Source organism: Bombina bombina, chromosome 2 (genome assembly GCF_027579735.1).
Source record: "Bombina bombina isolate aBomBom1 chromosome 2, aBomBom1.pri, whole genome shotgun sequence".
Taxonomy (NCBI): Eukaryota; Metazoa; Chordata; class Amphibia; order Anura; family Bombinatoridae; genus Bombina; species Bombina bombina.
Window position 1 is genome coordinate 829,919,467 of NC_069500.1, and position 17,514 is coordinate 829,936,980.

Genomic DNA, 17,514 nt, shown 5'->3' on the forward strand with positions numbered 1-17,514 from the left:
TACAAAGGTGGTTTCTTGGGAACCATAATAGATTCCGTATCAACGAAGATTTTTCTGACAGTGTCAAGAAATCAAAGATTTTGATTCTTGCCTAGCACTTCAGTCCTCTCCTCGGCTATCAGTGGCTCAGTGTATGGTGGTAATCGGGCTGATGGTAGCGGAATTGGACATCATCCCGGTCATCTGTTTCCATCTCAGACCTCTGCAGTTAAGGCGCAGACTGTGGAACGGAGATTATGCGGATCTGTCTCCGCGATTTCTGCTAGAGCAGGAGGCAAGGGATTCTCTTTTTTTGGGTGGTTGTCTCTGGATCATTTTTCCCAGGAAACCTGCTTTCGCAGAACCTCTTGGGTGATTGTGACTACAGATGCCAGCCTTCTGGGAGGCTCTCTAAAGGCTCAGAGATCAGAGACTCGGTCGGAGTGTGTTCTTCCCAAAATCATTCTGGAACTGAGAGCAATCTTCAATGCTCTCCTGGCCTGGTCTCAGTTATCTTCGGCCCGGTTCTTTAGATTCCAGTCGGATAATTTAGGCTCTTTGGTTTTCATCAACCATCAGGGAGGAGCTAGGAGTTCCTTGGCCATGATAGAGGTTACCAAGATCATTCAGTGGGTAGAGATCCACAATTGCTGTAGCGGTCTTCCTTTGCAGGCAGACCCTTCAATCGGGGGAGTGGGAGCTCCATCCGGAACTGTTTCCAGCCTGATTCTCAAATGGTGTCAGACGGTTTTGGCTCTAATGGCATCTCGGCATAATGCCAAGCTCCCAAGGTACGGTACTGAGCGTCGCTCTAGCGGTACCTTGGATTTTCAGTCTTGCATACCTTTTGTCTCCGTTTGCATTTTTTTTCTCGTCTCATTGCTCAAATCAAACAGGAGAGGGCGTCGGTGACCCTCATTGCACCAGCATGGCCTCGCAGGATTTGTATGCAGACCTGGTGGACATGTCATCTCTTCCACCTTGAAGACTTCAGTCGGGGAAGGACCTTCTAATTCAAAGGGCCTTCTTTTATACAAATTTAGTTTTTCAGAGTCTGATTGAACGCTTAAATTTATCCAAGCGTGTATTTCGGACTCGGTCATTGAGACCTTGATTCACGTAAACCTGTGAGAAAAATTTACCATAAGATATTTATATTGGTGTGAATCCAAATGCTACTCTTGGAGTAGAGTTAGGATTCCTAGAATTCTGTTTTTTCTCCAAGAAGGTTTGGTGAAGAATTTATTGGCAAGTTCCCTAGAGGGTCAAGTATCTGCCTTCTCTATTTCTCCAACATAGGTGTGTCCGGTCCACGGCGTCATCCTTACTTGTGGGATATTCTCTTCCCCAACAGGAAATGGCAAAGAGCCCAGCAAAGCTGGTCACATGATCCCTCCTAGGCTCCGCCTTCCCCAGTCATTCTCTTTGCCGTTGTACAGGCAACATCTCCACGGAGATGGCTTAGAGTTTTTTGGTGTTTAAATGTAGTTTTTATTCTTCAATCAAGAGTTTGTTATTTTAAAATAGTGCTGGTATGTACTATTTACTCTGAAACAGAAAAGAGATGAAGATTTCTGTTTGTAAGAGGAAAATGATTTTAGCAACCGTTACTAAAATCGATGGCTGTTTCCACACAGGACTGTTGAGAGGAATTAACTTCAGTTGGGGGAAACAGTGAGCAGACTTTTGCTGCTTGAGGTATGACACATTTCTAACAAGACTTGGTAATGCTGGAAGCTGTCATTTTCCCTATGGGATCCGGTAAGCCATTTTTATTAAATAAGAATAAAGGGCTTCACAAGGGCTTTAAAGACTGGTAGACATTTTTCTGGGCTAAAACGATTGATTTATAAGCATTTTTAATACTTCATAGCTTTGAGGAGTTATTTTATTCTTGGGAATTATGTAAAATAACCGGCAGGCACTGTATTGGACACCTTTTTCACTGGGGGCCTTCTCTAATCATAGGCAGAGCCTCATTTTCGCGCCTCTATTGCGCAGTTGTTATAAAAACGGCTCCGGTTCCGTTATTTTAAGAGTTAAAGCTTTCAAATTTGGTGTGCAATACTTTTAAGGCTTTAAGACACTGTGGTGAAATTTTGGTGAATTTTGAACAATTCCTTCATACTTTTTCACATTTTCAGTAATAAAGTGTGTTCAGTTTAAAATTTAAAGTGACAGTAACGGTTTTATTTTAAAACGTTTTTTGTACTTTGTTATCAAGTTTATGCCTGTTTAACATGTCTGAACTATCAGATAGACTATGTTCTGTATGTGGGGAAGCCAAGGTTCCTTCTCATTTAAATAGATGTGATTTATGTGACACAAAATTTAGAGAAAATGATGCCCAAGATGATTCCTCAAGTGAGGGGAGTAAGCATGGTACTGCATCATCCCCTCCTTCGTCTACGCCAGTCTTGCCCACACAGGAGGCCCCTAGTACATCTAGTGCGCCAATACTCCTTACTATGCAACAATTAACGGCTGTAATGGATAATTCTATCAAAAACATTTTAGCCAAAATGCCCACTTATCAGCGAAAGCGCGACTGCTCTGTTTTAGAAAATACTGAAGAGCATGAGGACGCTGATGATATTGGTTCTGAAGTGCCCCTACACCAGTCTGAGGGGGCCAGGGAGGTTTTGTCTGAGGGAGAAATTTCAGATTCAGGGAAAATTTCTCAACAAGCTGAACCTGATGTGATTACATTCAAATTTAAATTGGAACATCTCCGCGCTCTGCTTAAGGAGGTGTTATCTACTCTGGATGATTGTGAGAATTTGGTCATTCCAGAGAAATTATGTAAGATGGACAAGTTCCTAGAGGTCCCGGGGCCCCCCGAAGCTTTTCCTATACCCAAGCGGGTGGCGGACATTGTAAACAAAGAATGGGAAAGGCCCGGCATACCTTTTGTCCCTCCCCCTATATTTAAGAAATTGTTTCCTATGGTCGACCCCAGAAAGGACTTATGGCAGACAGTCCCCAAGGTCGAGGGGGCGGTTTCTACTCTAAACAAACGCACTACTATCCCTATAGAAGATAGTTGTGCTTTCAAAGATCCTATGGATAAAAAATTAGAGGGTTTGCTTAAAAAGATGTTTGTTCAGCAAGGTTACCTTCTACAACCAATTTCATGCATGGTTCCTGTCACTACAGCAGCGTGTTTCTGGTTCGATGAACTAGAAAAGTCGCTCAATAAAGATTCTTCTTATGAGGAGATTATGGACAGAATTCATGCTTCAAATTGGCTAACTCTTTTACTTTAGACGCCACTTTGCAATTGGCTAGATTAGCGGCGAAAAATTCAGGGTTTGCTATTGTGGCGCGCAGAGCGCTTTGGTTAAAATCTTGGTCAGCGGATGCGTCTTCCAAGAACAAATTGCTTAACATACCTTTCAAGGGGAAAACGCTGTTTGGCCCTGACTTGAAAGAGATTATTTCTGATATCACTGGGGGTAAGGGCCACGCCCTTCCTCAGGATAGGTCTTTCAAGGCTAAAAATAAACCAAATTTTCGTCCCTTTCGCAGAAACGGACCAGCCCCAAGTGCTACATCCTCTAAGCAAGAGGGTAATACTTCTCAAACCAAACCAGCCTGGAGGCCAATGCAAGGCTGGAACAAAGGTAAGCAGGCCAAGAAACCTGCCACTGCTACCAAGACAGCATGAGATGTTGGCCCCCGATCCGGGACCGGATCTGGTGGGGGGCAGACTTTCTCTCTTCGCTCAGGCTTGGGCAAGAGATGTTCTGGATCCTTGGGCGCTAGAAATAGTCTCCCAAGGTTATCTTCTGGAATTCAAGGAGCTTCCCCCAAGGGGGAGGTTCCACAGGTCTCAATTGTCTTCAGACCACATAAAAAGACAGGCATTCTTACATTGTGTAGAAGACCTGTTAAAAATGGGAGTGATTCATCCTGTTCCATTAGGAGAACAAGGGATGGGATTCTACTCCAATCTGTTCATAGTTCCCAAAAAAGAGGGAACATTCAGACCAATCTTAGATCTCAAGATCCTAAACAAGTTTCTCAAGGTTCCATCGTTCAAAATGGAAACCATTCGGACAATTCTTCCTTCCATCCAGGAAGGTCAATTCATGACCACGGTGGATTTAAAGGATGCGTATCTACATATTCCTATCCACAAGGAACATCATCGGTTCCTAAGGTTCGCCTTTCTGGACAAGCATTACCAGTTTGTGGCACTTCCATTCGGATTAGCCACTGCTCCAAGAATTTTCACAAAGGTACTAGGGTCCCTTCTAGCGGTGCTACGACCAAGGGGCATTGCAGTAGTACCTTACTTGGACGACATACTGATTCAAGCGTCGTCCCTACCACAAGCAAAGGCTCATACGGACATTGTCCTGGCCTTTCTCAGATCTCACGGGTGGAAAGTGAACGTAGAAAAAAGTTCTCTATCTCCGTCAACAAGAGTTCCCTTCTTGGGAACAATAATAGACTCCTTAGAAATGAGGATAAATCTGACAGAGGCCAGAAAATCAAAACTTCTAAGCTCTTGTCAAGTACTTCATTCTGTTCTTCTTCCTTCCATAGCGCAGTGCATGGAAGTAATAGGTTTGATGGTCGCGGCAATGGACATAGTTCCTTTTGCGCGAATTCATCTGAGACCATTACAACTGTGCATGCTCAGTCAGTGGAATGGGGATTATACAGACTTGTCTCCGACGATACAAGTAGATCAGAGGACCAGAGATTCACTCCGTTGGTGGCTGACCCTGGACAACCTGTCACAGGGGATGAGCTTCCGCAGACCAGAGTGGGTCATTGTCACGACCGACGCCAGTCTGGTAGGCTGGGGCGCGGTCTGGGAACCCCTGAAAGCTCAGGGTCTTTGGTCTCGGGAAGAATCTCTTCTCCCGATAAACATTCTGGAACTGAGAGCGATATTCAATGCTCTCAAGGCTTGGCCTCAGCTAGCAAAGGCCAAATTCATACGGTTTCAATCAGACAACATGACGACTGTTGCGTATATCAACCATCAGGGGGGAACAAGGAGTTCCCTGGCGATGGAAGAAGTGACCAAAATCATTCAATGGGCGGAGTCTCACTCCTGCCACTTGTCTGCAATCCACATCCCAGGCGTGGAAAATTGGGAAGCGGATTTTCTGAGTCGTCAGACATTTCATCCGGGGGAGTGGGAACTCCATCCGGAAATCTTTGCCCAAATAACTCAATTGTGGGGCATTCCAGACATGGATCTGATGGCCTCTCGTCAGAACTTCAAGGTTCCTTGCTACGGGTCCAGATCCAGGGATCCCAAGGCGACTCTAGTAGATGCACTAGTAGCACCTTGGACCTTCAACCTAGCTTATGTATTCCCACCGTTTCCTCTCATCCCCAGGCTGGTAGCCAGAATCAATCAGGAGAGGGCATCGGTGATCTTGATAGCTCCTGCGTGGCCACGCAGGACTTGGTATGCAGACCTGGTGAATATGTCATCGGCTCCACCATGGAAGCTACCTTTGAGACAGGACCTTCTTGTTCAAGGTCCGTTCGAACATCCGAATCTGGTTTCACTCCAACTGACTGCTTGGAGATTGAACGCTTGATTTTATCAAAGCGAGGGTTCTCAGATTCTGTCATTGATACTCTTGTTCAGGCCAGAAAGCCTGTAACTAGAAAAATCTACCATAAAATATGGAAAAAATATATCTGTTGGTGTGAATCTAAAGGATTACCATGGAACAAGATAAAAATTCCTAAGATTCTATCCTTTCTTCAAGAAGGTTTGGAGAAAGGATTATCTGCAAGTTCTTTGAAGGGACAGATTTCTGCTTTATCTGTTTTACTTCACAAAAAGCTGGCGGCTGTGCCAGATGTTCAAGCTTTTGTTCAGGCTCTGGTTAGAATCAAGCCTGTTTACAAACCTTTGACTCCTCCTTGGAGTCTTCATTTAGTTCTTTCAGTTCTTCAGGGGGTTCCGTTTGAACCCCTACATTCCGTTGATATCAAGTTATTATCTTGGAAAGTTTTGTTTTTGGTTGCAATTTCTTCTGCTAGAAGAGTTTCAGAGTTATCTGCTCTGCAGTGTTCTCCTCCTTATCTGGTGTTCCATGCAGATAAGGTGGTTTTGCGTACTAAACCTGGTTTTCTTCCGAAAGTTGTTTCTAACAAAAATATTAACCAGGAGATAGTCGTGCCTTCTTTGTGTCCGAATCCAGTTTCAAAGAAGGAACGTTTGTTGCACAATTTGGATGTAGTTCGTGCTCTAAAATTCTATTTAGAGGCTACAAAGGATTTTAGACAAACATCTTCCTTGTTTGTTGTTTATTCTGGTAAAAGGAGAGGTCAAAAAGCAACTTCTACCTCTCTCTCTTTTTGGCTTAAAAGCATCATCAGATTGGCTTATGAGACTGCCGGACGGCAGCCTCCTGAAAGAATCACAGCTCATTCCACTAGGGCCGTGGCTTCCACATGGGCCTTCAAGAACGAGGCTTCTGTTGATCAGATATGTAAGGCAGCGACTTGGTCTTCACTGCACACTTTTACTAAATTTTACAAATTTGATACTTTTGCTTCTTCTGAGGCTATTTTTGGGAGAAAGGTTTTGCAAGCCGTGGTGCCTTCCATCTAGGTGACCTGATTTGCTCCCTCCCATCATCCGTGTCCTAAAGCTTTGGTATTGGTTCCCACAAGTAAGGATTACGCCGTGGACCGTACACACCTATGTTGGAGAAAACAGAATTTATGTTTACATGATAAATTACTTTCTCCAATGGTGTGTCCGGTCCACGGCCCGCCCTGGTTTTTTAATCAGGTCTGATGATTTATTTTCTCTAACTACAGTCACCACAGTATCATATGATTTCTCCTATGCAAATATTCCTCCTTTACGTCGGTCGAATGACTGGGGAAGGCGGAGCCTAGGAGGGATCATGTGACCAGCTTTGCTGGGCTCTTTGCCATTTCCTGTTGGGGAAGAGAATATCCCACAAGTAAGGATGACGCCGTGGACCGGACACACCGTTGGAGAAAGTAATTTATCAGGTAAACATAAATTCTGTTTTTGTTACTTAAGTGTCTGGGGATATCCCAGACGTGCAATCTTTTTGTCAGACCTTGGTCAGGCTCAGACCTGTTTTTAAACCAGTTATGCCTTTCTGGAATCTTATTTTAGTTTTTAAGGTTCTTTAAGGGGCTCCGTTGGAGCCTAGGCATTCCTTAGATATTAAGTCGTTATCTTGGGAAATTTTGTTTCCTGTTGCTATACTTCTGCTCGTAGAGTGTCAGAGCTCTCGGCATTACAGTATGAGTTCTCTTACCTTATTTTTCATTAGATAAGGTGGCTTTATGTACTATATTAGGAGTTCTTCCTAAAGTAGTTGTAGATCGTAATATTAATCAGGTGATTGCTGTTCCTTTCTTGTGTCCTAATCCTTCTTCTCAGGAGGAACGGCTACTACATGGACGGAATACGTACACTACTATTCTATTTTCAGGCGACTAAGGATTTTTGTTAGTCTTCTGTTTAACGTAAGGTACAGAAAGCTACGGATGCTTCTCTTTCTTTGTGGCTGGACAGCAGCCTCCTGAGGGAGTAACGGCTCCTTCTACGAGGTTTGTTTTCTCTTCCTGAGCATTCAAAGATGAAGCCTCTATAGAACAGATTTGCAAGGCTGCAACTTGGTCCTCTTTTCACACTTTTTCAATCTTCTATAAATTTGATTTTTTTACCTCGGCTGAGGCTGCTTTTGGGAGAAAAGTTCTTCAAGCAGTGGTGCCTTCCGTTTAGGTTTCTGTCTTGTCCCTCACTTATCATCTGTGTACTCTAGCTTGGCTATTTATTCCCAACAGAAATTAATGATGATCCGAGTACTCCTCGTGTCATTAGAAAGAAAACAAAATTTATGCTTACCCGATAAATTTATTTATTTCTTGACACAATGAGGGAGTCCACGGCCCGCCCTGTTATTTAGATTGTTTGTATTTTATAAACTTCAGACACCTCTGCACCTTGTTGGGAGGGAAGGGAGGTGATATTTAACAGCTTTGCTGTGGGGCTCTTTGCCGCCTCCTGCTGGGCAGGAGTGATATTCCCAACAGTAATTAATGATGATCCGTGGACTCATTGTGTCAAGAAAGAAATACATTTATCAGGTAATAGTAACTAGTGCTTCAGTGATAGAGTCACTAAAGCACTTATAAGATGCGCCTAGGATGGATGTTATAAAGGATAAATTGTTAAAGGTGGAATAATTGATATAGGAGCTCTAAAAATAGAATTGGTACATATATCAAATAGCAACGTCAATATAGTAACATCAATGTAATGGCATTCAAGGTGAAAAAGAAACAACAATACCAACTGTGCAGTCCAGGGTATGTATTCTCTAATGTAAAGTCCAGGAATACACAGTAAGTAATTCCAACAGCTGACAGATGGACAGTAGTAATCCAAGCAAGTGTAGGCCGCTCCTCCAGGGTTTTGTGCCGCAACACAGATGACAAATCTAGGAAGGAAAAGATAGAGGGCGCCACATAGTGCAGATCAAAAGTATAGATGAAGGCAACAATTGGATCACAAGAATCCTACTCACACAGTATAAGGCACCAATGTGCAGTATGCGCAGTCCGGAACCACACGTCGCCCGGTAGACCTCCTTTGGAATATGTCGTCAGATAAAGTTCCTCGTCTCACCAGGGAGAGTCCAGGGAAGCCCAAAGGAAGGTGTAGTGGGAGCAAATCAGTGTCAAGGAAGCTCACACCAAAGATCCAAAAAAACTCCAAATAAATGGTAATAAAATATATTTGGCCTAAGCCAAAAAGATGCAGCAGATGGAGAGTTAAAAAGTAAAATAGAATTTAATTCCAAGTAAAAACAACAGCAACGCGTTTCTCAGTGTTCAACACTGTTTCATTCAGATAGCCTGATGAAACAGTGTTGAACACTGAGAAACATATTGCTGTTGTTTTTACTTGGAATTAAATTCTATTTTACTTTTTAACTCTCCATCTGCTGCATCTTTTTGGCTTAGGCCAAATATATTTTATTACCATTTATTTGGAGTTTTTTTGGATCTTTGGTGTGAGCTTCCTTGACACTGATTTGCTCCCACTACACCTTCCTTTGGGCTTCCCTGGACTCTCCCTGGTGAGACGAGGAACTTCATCTGACGACATATTCCAAAGGAGGTCTACCGGACGACGTGTGGTTCCGGACTGCACATTGGTGCCTTATACTGTGTGAGTCGGATTCTTGTGATCCAATTGTTGCCTTCATCTATCCTTTTGATCTGCACTATGTGGCGCCCTCTATCTTTTCCTTCCTAGATTTATCAGGTAAGCATAATTTTTGTTTTTGCAAAAAAAACAAAAACAAACATACTTTGTTATTCCTCGTTACAATGGACCACGTCCTCCATTCTAATGTCGTTTTTTCCCCCAGCAACTGACAGGTGGGTGATGCAGCCAATAGAAAGTGCACCACCCACCCTATATCTTTCTGTAGTAGCACTCTCTCCTGCTGCTGCTATCTGGATGTTGCTGAGACATTTTTACATGCAGCTAGGAGCAGCGCAAGAACAAGCAGCTATGGAAGGACTTAGGCTGATTGCTGTCAGTTGATTTTATTTTATTATTTTTTTTAATGAAAAATAATGCATTTTAAAGATGACCTCATTATGAAAGCTGATTAAATACAGTTTACCATCACTTTAATGTTCTTGAGAGTTTCGATCATATAATGTCTTTCTAAAATTATAAATATACTTTGTTATGCCACTGAGTAATCTATAAATGGTCATTTCTAGAGGTGTATGTGTATGTATGTATATATATATATATATATATATATATATATATATATATATATACTGTAAAGGGACAGTAAATGTTGGAACATTTTGTTATATAATTCTGCACATAAGTGTGCTGGTGCATAATACTGTCCCTTTAATAATATCCCTGAAACGTTCTTTGTTTTCAGCGATATCTTGATGAAGCTGAGAGGGACAAGCAGCAGTATATGAAGGAGCTGAAGGAGTATCAGCAGTCCGAAGCCTACAAGATGTGTGCAGAAAAGATTCAAGAAAAGAAAATCAAGAAAGGTCAGCAGACTCCAAAAACATAGACATTTAGCAGAGCACAGGCATTACATGGAGAGAGAATCCTGTTTTAATCTAGCATAGATGTGTATTGCACATTGTGCTGTCATATTTATATATTTATGCTATCTTGCTTACAGTCACTTTATTGATTTCATGGGGTATAATCATGCATATTTATTTGTATGAGGTGAGTTTCATTGTACTAATCACAGATTTCTTTTTCCCTACAGAGGAGACAAGTGTGTCTGCTGTAAGCACCTTGTTGAATGGATACAAACACAAAGTGAGTTTAATAATTGTGAATTATGCAATTTTGAACTTTATTTTTTTAATAAATTATAGGTTGATTGCTATCACTTTATAGTTATCACAATGTTAACAAACGAGCCCTTTTTTATGTCAGAATGATCACAATCAGCCATTGTCTAATGGCAGCAGTCTTCATTATCGGTTTGGTGAAAAATGGCCTGTTACTTAAAGCGACATGAAACCCAAAATTGTTCTTTCATGATTCAGATAGAGAATACAATTTTAAACAACTTTCTAATTTCTATTATATAATTTGTTTCATTCTCTTGGTATAATTTGTTGAAGGAGCAGCAATGCACTAATGGTTTTTAACTGAACTCATGGGTGAGCCAATCACAATCGATATATATATATGCAGCTACCAATCAGCAGCTAGAACCTAGGTTCTCTGCTGCTCCTGAGCTTTGCTAGATAAAGCTTTCAGCAAAGGATAAAAAAAGAAGGAAGCAAATTAAATAATAGAAGTAAATTGGAAAGTTGTATTATCTATCTGAATCATGAAAGAAAACATTTGGGTTTCATGTCCCTTTAATATATGCCACTCCAGTTTGTCTGATCACAATCCAAAATCTCGATGCATAGGGAAAGTGAAGTCAAAATTTAAAGGGACAGTGTACTGCAAAATAGTTTTTACCTTAATGTGTTTCCAGTGCCAGCTGCATAGTATAAAATTATTTAAAAAAAAATAAATAATAATAATGCTCCTTTCGGTTTATTTTCATATGTGGAATAGCTTTTTTTTGTTGCAACCTCGGCCCATTAAAATGGGTTGAGCTTGCAGGGAAGTCAGATCTTATTTTATCGCTTTCTGTACACTCATTTTTTTATATTATCTCAGTCTGTAAACCAAAGCCCAATAAAGATAAGGACTGGGACAAGCAAAAGGCTATCCTACAAATTAGATATCTTTATACTTTTAGAAAATATCGGGCAGACTTGCTGGGGCTATGCTCTTATTTGCCTTCAAAATCTGTGTTTTTGTGAGAACAATTGAAATGTATTTTTTTTTATTGCTTATCTCTTCTACCTCCTACTGAAAATGTAATTTCTGCTGGCTATGTTTACACATAGAGGCCTACTTATCAAGCCGTCCACTTACTTGCATTCAACGGCACCAATACGCTCGCCTGACATAGCCTAACATAGCGGCTGCAGACCTGAATATGCTCTCCATATTTATAAAGAAAGCTGTCAAAAAGCTGCGCACCAAGTACGGGGCGATGAGCAGCGGACTGTTGTTAACTAACCGTCATTGATCTCGCTGCTATTCGGCTTTTTTACAACTTTATTTATATACTGTCACTAAACACTGCCACTATACTAAACTGTTTAACCCCTATCCCGCTGCTCCCCGACCCCGCCACAACTTTAATAAAGTTATTAACCCCTATCCTGCCGCTCCCGGAGCCCACCGCCAGCTACATTATGTTATTAACCCCTAAACCCCTGGCCTCCCACATCAGTACCACTTACTAAACCTATTAACCCCTAAACCGCCAGCCCCCCACATCGCCATAAACTAAATTAAGCTATTAACCCCTAAACCTAACAACCCGCTAACTTTATATTAAATATTAAAGGGACATTAAACCCAATTTTTTTCTTTCATGATTCAGATAGAGAATACCATTTTAAACAACTTTATAATTTACTTCTATTATCTAATTTGCTTCATTATCTTTATATTCTTTCCTGAAAAGCATATCTAGATAGGCTCAGCAGCTTCTGATTGGTGGATGCACATAGATGCCTCATGTGATTGGCTCACCAATGTGCATTGCTATTTCTTTAACAAAGGGTATCTAAAGATTGCAGCAAATTAGATAATAGAAGTAAATGGGAATGTTGTTTAAAATGTTATTCTCAATGTGAATTGCGAAAGAACATTTTTGGGTTTAATGGCCCTTTAACTCATCCCTATCTTATAATAAATTTAAACTTACCTTTAGATTTAAATTAAACTATATTAAACTATTAATTAACCTACCCTAACTATTATACTAAAATTACATTAAACTATAATAAACTAATAATTACCTACCCTATCTATTATACTAAAATTACTTTAAACTATATTAAACTAATAATTAACCTACCCTAACTGTTATACTAAAATTACAATAAACTATATTAAACTATTTATTAACCTACCCTAACTGTTATACTAAATTATATTAAACTAATAATGAATCTATCCTAACTGTTATGCTAAAATTACATTAAACTACCAATTAAATTAACTATATTATATATTTAAAAACCTAACCCTACTCAAATTATTTAAATCTACAATTACAAATGACGAAGTTACAAAAAACTAAAAACTAAGGTTACAAAAAATAACAAACACTAAGTTGCAAAAAAAAATAAACACTAAGGCCTAGATTTGGAGTTCGGCGGTAAAAGGTCTGTTAACGCTCCGCGGGCTTTTTTCTGGCCGCACCATAAAATTAACTCTGGTATCGAGTGTTCAAACAAATGCTGCGTTAGGCTCCAAAAAAGGAGCGTAGAGCATTTTTACCGCAAATGCAACTCTCGATACCAGAGTTGCTTACGGACGCGGCCGGCCTCAAAAACGTGCTCGTGCACGATTCTCCCATAGGAAACAATGGGGCTGTTTGAGCTGAAAAAAAACCTAACACCTGCAAAAAAGCAGCGTTCAGCTCCTAACGCAGCCCCATTGTTTCCTATGGGGAAACACTTCCTACGTCTGCACCTAACACTCTAACATGTACCCCGAGTCTAAACACCCCTAACCTTACACTTATTAACCCCTAATCTGCCGCCCCCGCTATCGCTGACCCCTGCATATTTTTTTTAACCCCTAATCTGCCGCTCCGTAAACCGCCGCAACCTACGTTATCCCTATGTACCCCTAATCTGCTGCCCTAACATCGCCGACCCCATATTATATTTATTAACCCCTAATCTGCCCCCCTCAACGTCGCCGACACCTGCCTACACTTATTAACCCCTAATCTGCCGAGCGGACCTGAGCGCTACTATAATAAAGTTATTAACCCCTAATCCGCCTCACTAACCCTATCATAAATAGTATTAACCCCTAATCTGCCCTCCCTAACATCGCCGACACCTACCTTCAATTATTAACCCCTAATCTTCCGATCGGAGCTCACCGCTATTCTAATAAATGGATTAACCCCTAAAGCTAAGTCTAACCCTAACACTAACACCCCCCTAAGTTAAATATAATTTACATCTAACGAAATAAATTAACTCTTATTAAATAAATGATTCCTATTTAAAGCTAAATACTTACCTGTAAAATAAATCCTAATATAGCTACAATATAAATTATAATTATATTATAGCTATTTTAGGATTAATATTTATTTCTTCTGTTATGTGTGATCAGTCCACGGGTCATCATTACTTCTGGGATATAACTCCTCCCCAACAGGAAATGCAAGAGGATTCACCCAGCAGAGCTGCATATAGCTCCTCCCCTCTACGTCAGTCCCAGTCATTCTCTTGCACCCAACGACTAGATAGGATGTGTGAGAGGACTATGGTGATTATACTTAGTTTTTATGACTTCAATCAAAAGTTTGTTATTTTAAAATAGCACCGGAGCGTGTTATTACTTCTCTGGCAGAGTTTGAGGAAGAATCTGACAGAGATTTTTTACTATGATTTTAACCGGAGTCGTTAAGATCATATTGCTGTTCTCGACCATCTGAGGGAGGTAAAGGCTTCAGATCAGGGGACAGCGGGCAGATGAATCTGCATTGAGGTATGTGGCAGTTTTTATTTTCTGAATGGAATTGATGAGAAAAGCCTGCCATACCGTTAAAATGACATGTATGTATACACTTCAGTATTCTGGGGATGGTATTTCACCGGAACTACTGTGTTAAAGGTCACTAATCCTTTTAATAACTATTCTCATGTTAAACGTTTTTGCTGGAATGTAGAATCGTTTACATTGCTGAGGTACTGTGTGAATAAATATTTGGGCATTATTTTCCACTTGGCAGTTTTTTGCTTTAATTGTGACAGTTTCGTTTCTCTTCACTGCTGTGTGGGAGAGGGAGGGGCCGTTTTTGGCGCTCTTTGCTACGCATCAAAAAATTCCAGTCAGCTACTTTTATATTTCCTGCATGATCCGGTTCATCTCTGACAGATCTCAGGGGTCTTCAAACTTCTTTGAAGGGAGGTAAATTCTCTCAGCAGAGCTGTGAGAATTCTTATAGTGACTGTGTATAAAAAACGTTGTTTTGTTTTCTTATGTACAAATTTAATTAGTGTTGTTTTTTACTAATGGGAACAAACCTTTGCTAAAAGTTGTGTTGTTTTAAAGTTTGATGCAATAACTGTTTTTCAGTTCATTATTTCAACTGTCATTTAATCGTTAGTACCTCTTTGAGGCACAGTGCGTTTTTTTGCTAAAAAAGATTATAACCAAGTTGTAAGTTTTTTTGCTAGTGTGTTAAACATGTCTGACTCAGAGGAAGATATCTGTGTCATTTGTTCCAATGCCAAGGTGGAGCCCAATAGAAATTTATGTACTAACTGTATTGATGCTACTTTAAATAAAAGTCAATCTGTACAATGTGAACAAATTTCACCAAACAGCGAGGGGAGAGTTATGCCGACTAACTCGCCTCACGCGACAGTACCTGCATCTCCCGCCCGGGAGGTGCGTGATATTTTGGCGCCTAGTACATCTGGGCGGCCATTACAGATAACATTACAAGATATGGCTACTGTTATGACTGAAGTTTTGTCTAAATTACCTGAACTAAGAGGCAAGCGTGATCACTCTGGGGTGAGAACAGAGTGCGCTGACAATGCTAGGGCCATGTCTGATACTGCGTCACAGCTCGCAGAGCATGAGGACGGAGAGCTTCATTCTGTGGGTGACGGTTCTGATCCAAACAGATTGGACTCAGATATTTCAAATTTTAAATTTAAATTGGAGAACCTCCGTGTACTACTAGGGGAGGTCTTAGCAGCTCTCAACGATTGTAACACTGTTGCAATACCAGAGAAACTGTGTAGGTTGGATAAATACTTTGCGGTACCGGCGAGTACTGACGTTTTTCCTATACCTAAGAGACTAACTGAAATTGTTACTAAGGAGTGGGATAGACCCGGTGTGCCGTTCTCACCCCCTCCAATATTTAGAAAGATGTTTCCAATAGACGCCACCACTCGGGACTTATGGCAAACGGTCCCCAAGGTGGAGGGAGCAGTTTCTACTTTAGCTAAGCGTACCACTATCCCGGTGGAGGATAGCTGTGCTTTCTCAGATCCAATGGATAAAAAATTAGAGGGTTACCTTAAGAAAATGTTTGTTCAACAAGGTTTTATATTACAACCCCTTGCATGTATCGCGCCGATTACGGCTGCGGCAGCATTTTGGATTGAGTCGCTTGAAGAGAACCTTAGTTCCTCTACGCTAGACGACATTACGGACAGGCTTAGAGTCCTTAAACTAGCTAATTCTTTCATTTCGGAGGCCGTAGTACATTTAACCAAACTTACGGCTAAGAACTCAGGATTCGCCATACAGGCACGCAGGGCACTGTGGCTAAAATCCTGGTCAGCTGATGTTACTTCTAAGTCCAAATTACTTAATATACCTTTCAAGGGGCAGTCCTTATTCGGGCCCGGTTTGAAAGAAATTATCGCTGACATTACGGGAGGTAAGGGCCACGCCCTACCTCAAGACAAGGCCAAAGCTAAGGCTAGACAGTCTAATTTTCGTCCCTTTCGGAATTTCAAAACAGGAGCAGCATCAACCTCCACTGCACCAAAACAGGAAGGAGCTGTTGCTCGTTACAGGCAAGGCTGGAAGCCTAACCAGTCCTGGAACAAAAGCAAGCAGGCCAGGAAACCTGCTGCTGCCCCAAAGACAGCATGAACCGAGAGCCCCCGATCCGGGACCGGATCTAGTAGGGGGCAGACTCTCTCTCTTCGCCCAGGCCTGGGCAAGAGATGTTCAGGATCCCTGGGCACTAGAGATCATATCTCAGGGATACCTTCTAGACTTCAAATTATCTCCCCCAAGAGGGAGATTTCATCTGTCAAGGTTGTCAACAAACCAGATAAAGAAAGAAGCGTTTCTACGCTGCGTACAAGATCTGTTAACAATGGGAGTGATCCATCCGGTTCCGTGGTCGGAACAAGGACAAGGGTTCTACTCAAACCTGTTTGTGGTTCCCAAAAAAGAGGGAACTTTCAGGCCAATCTTAGATTTAAAGACTCTAAACAAATTCCTAAGAGTTCCATCGTTCAAAATGGAAACTATTCGGACAATCTTACCCATGATCCAAGAGGGTCAGTACATGACCACAGTGGATTTAAAGGATGCTTACCTTCACATACCGATCCACAAAGATCATCACCGGTATCTAAGGTTTGCCTTCTTAGACAGGCACTACCAGTTTGTAGCTCTTCCATTCGGATTGGCTACGGCTCCAAGAATCTTCACAAAGGTTCTGGGTGCCCTTCTAGCGGTACTAAGACCGCGAGGGATTTCGGTAGCTCCGTACCTAGACGACATTCTAATACAAGCTTCAAGCTTTCAAACTGCCAAGTCTCATACAGAGTTAGTTCTGGCATTTCTAAGGTCGCATGGATGGAAAGTGAACGAAAAGAAGAGTTCTCTCTTTCCTCTAACAAGAGTTCCATTCTTGGGGACTCTTATAGATTCTGTAGAAATGAAGATTTACCTGACAGAAGACAGGTTAACAAAACTTCAAAATGCATGCCGCGTCCTTCATTCCATTCAACACCCGTCAGTAGCTCAATGCATGGAGGTGATCGGCTTAATGGTAGCGGCAATGGACATAGTACCTTTTGCACGCCTACACCTCAGACCGCTGCAATTATGCATGCTAAGTCAGTGGAATGGGGATTACTCAGATTTGTCCCCTACTCTGAATCTGAATCAAGAGACCAGAAATTCTCTTCTATGGTGGCTTCATCGGCCACACCTGTCCAGGGGGATGCCATTCAGCAGGCCAGACTGGACAATTGTAACAACAGACGCCAGCCTACTAGGTTGGGGCGCTGTCTGGAATTCTCTGAAGGCTCAGGGACTATGGAATCAGGAGGAGAGTCTCCTTCCAATAAACATTCTGGAATTGAGAGCAGTTCTCAATGCCCTTCTGGCTTGGCCCCAGTTAATAACTC

At 41.5% G+C, this 17,514-nt stretch overlaps 1 protein-coding gene across 2 annotated transcripts in view; it reads left to right on the plus strand.

The window, feature by feature from the left end:
• HMG20B (high mobility group 20B) overlaps positions 1 to 17,514 on the plus strand; it is a 153,206-nt gene that overhangs the window by 39,717 nt on the left and 95,975 nt on the right. For both annotated transcript variants that reach the window (XM_053703119.1, XM_053703118.1), the window contains exons 5-6: positions 9,924 to 10,044; positions 10,275 to 10,327. In XM_053703119.1, the coding sequence (XP_053559094.1) occupies positions 9,924 to 10,044; positions 10,275 to 10,327 (174 nt within the window). The remainder of the gene's footprint in view (positions 1 to 9,923; positions 10,045 to 10,274; positions 10,328 to 17,514) is intronic.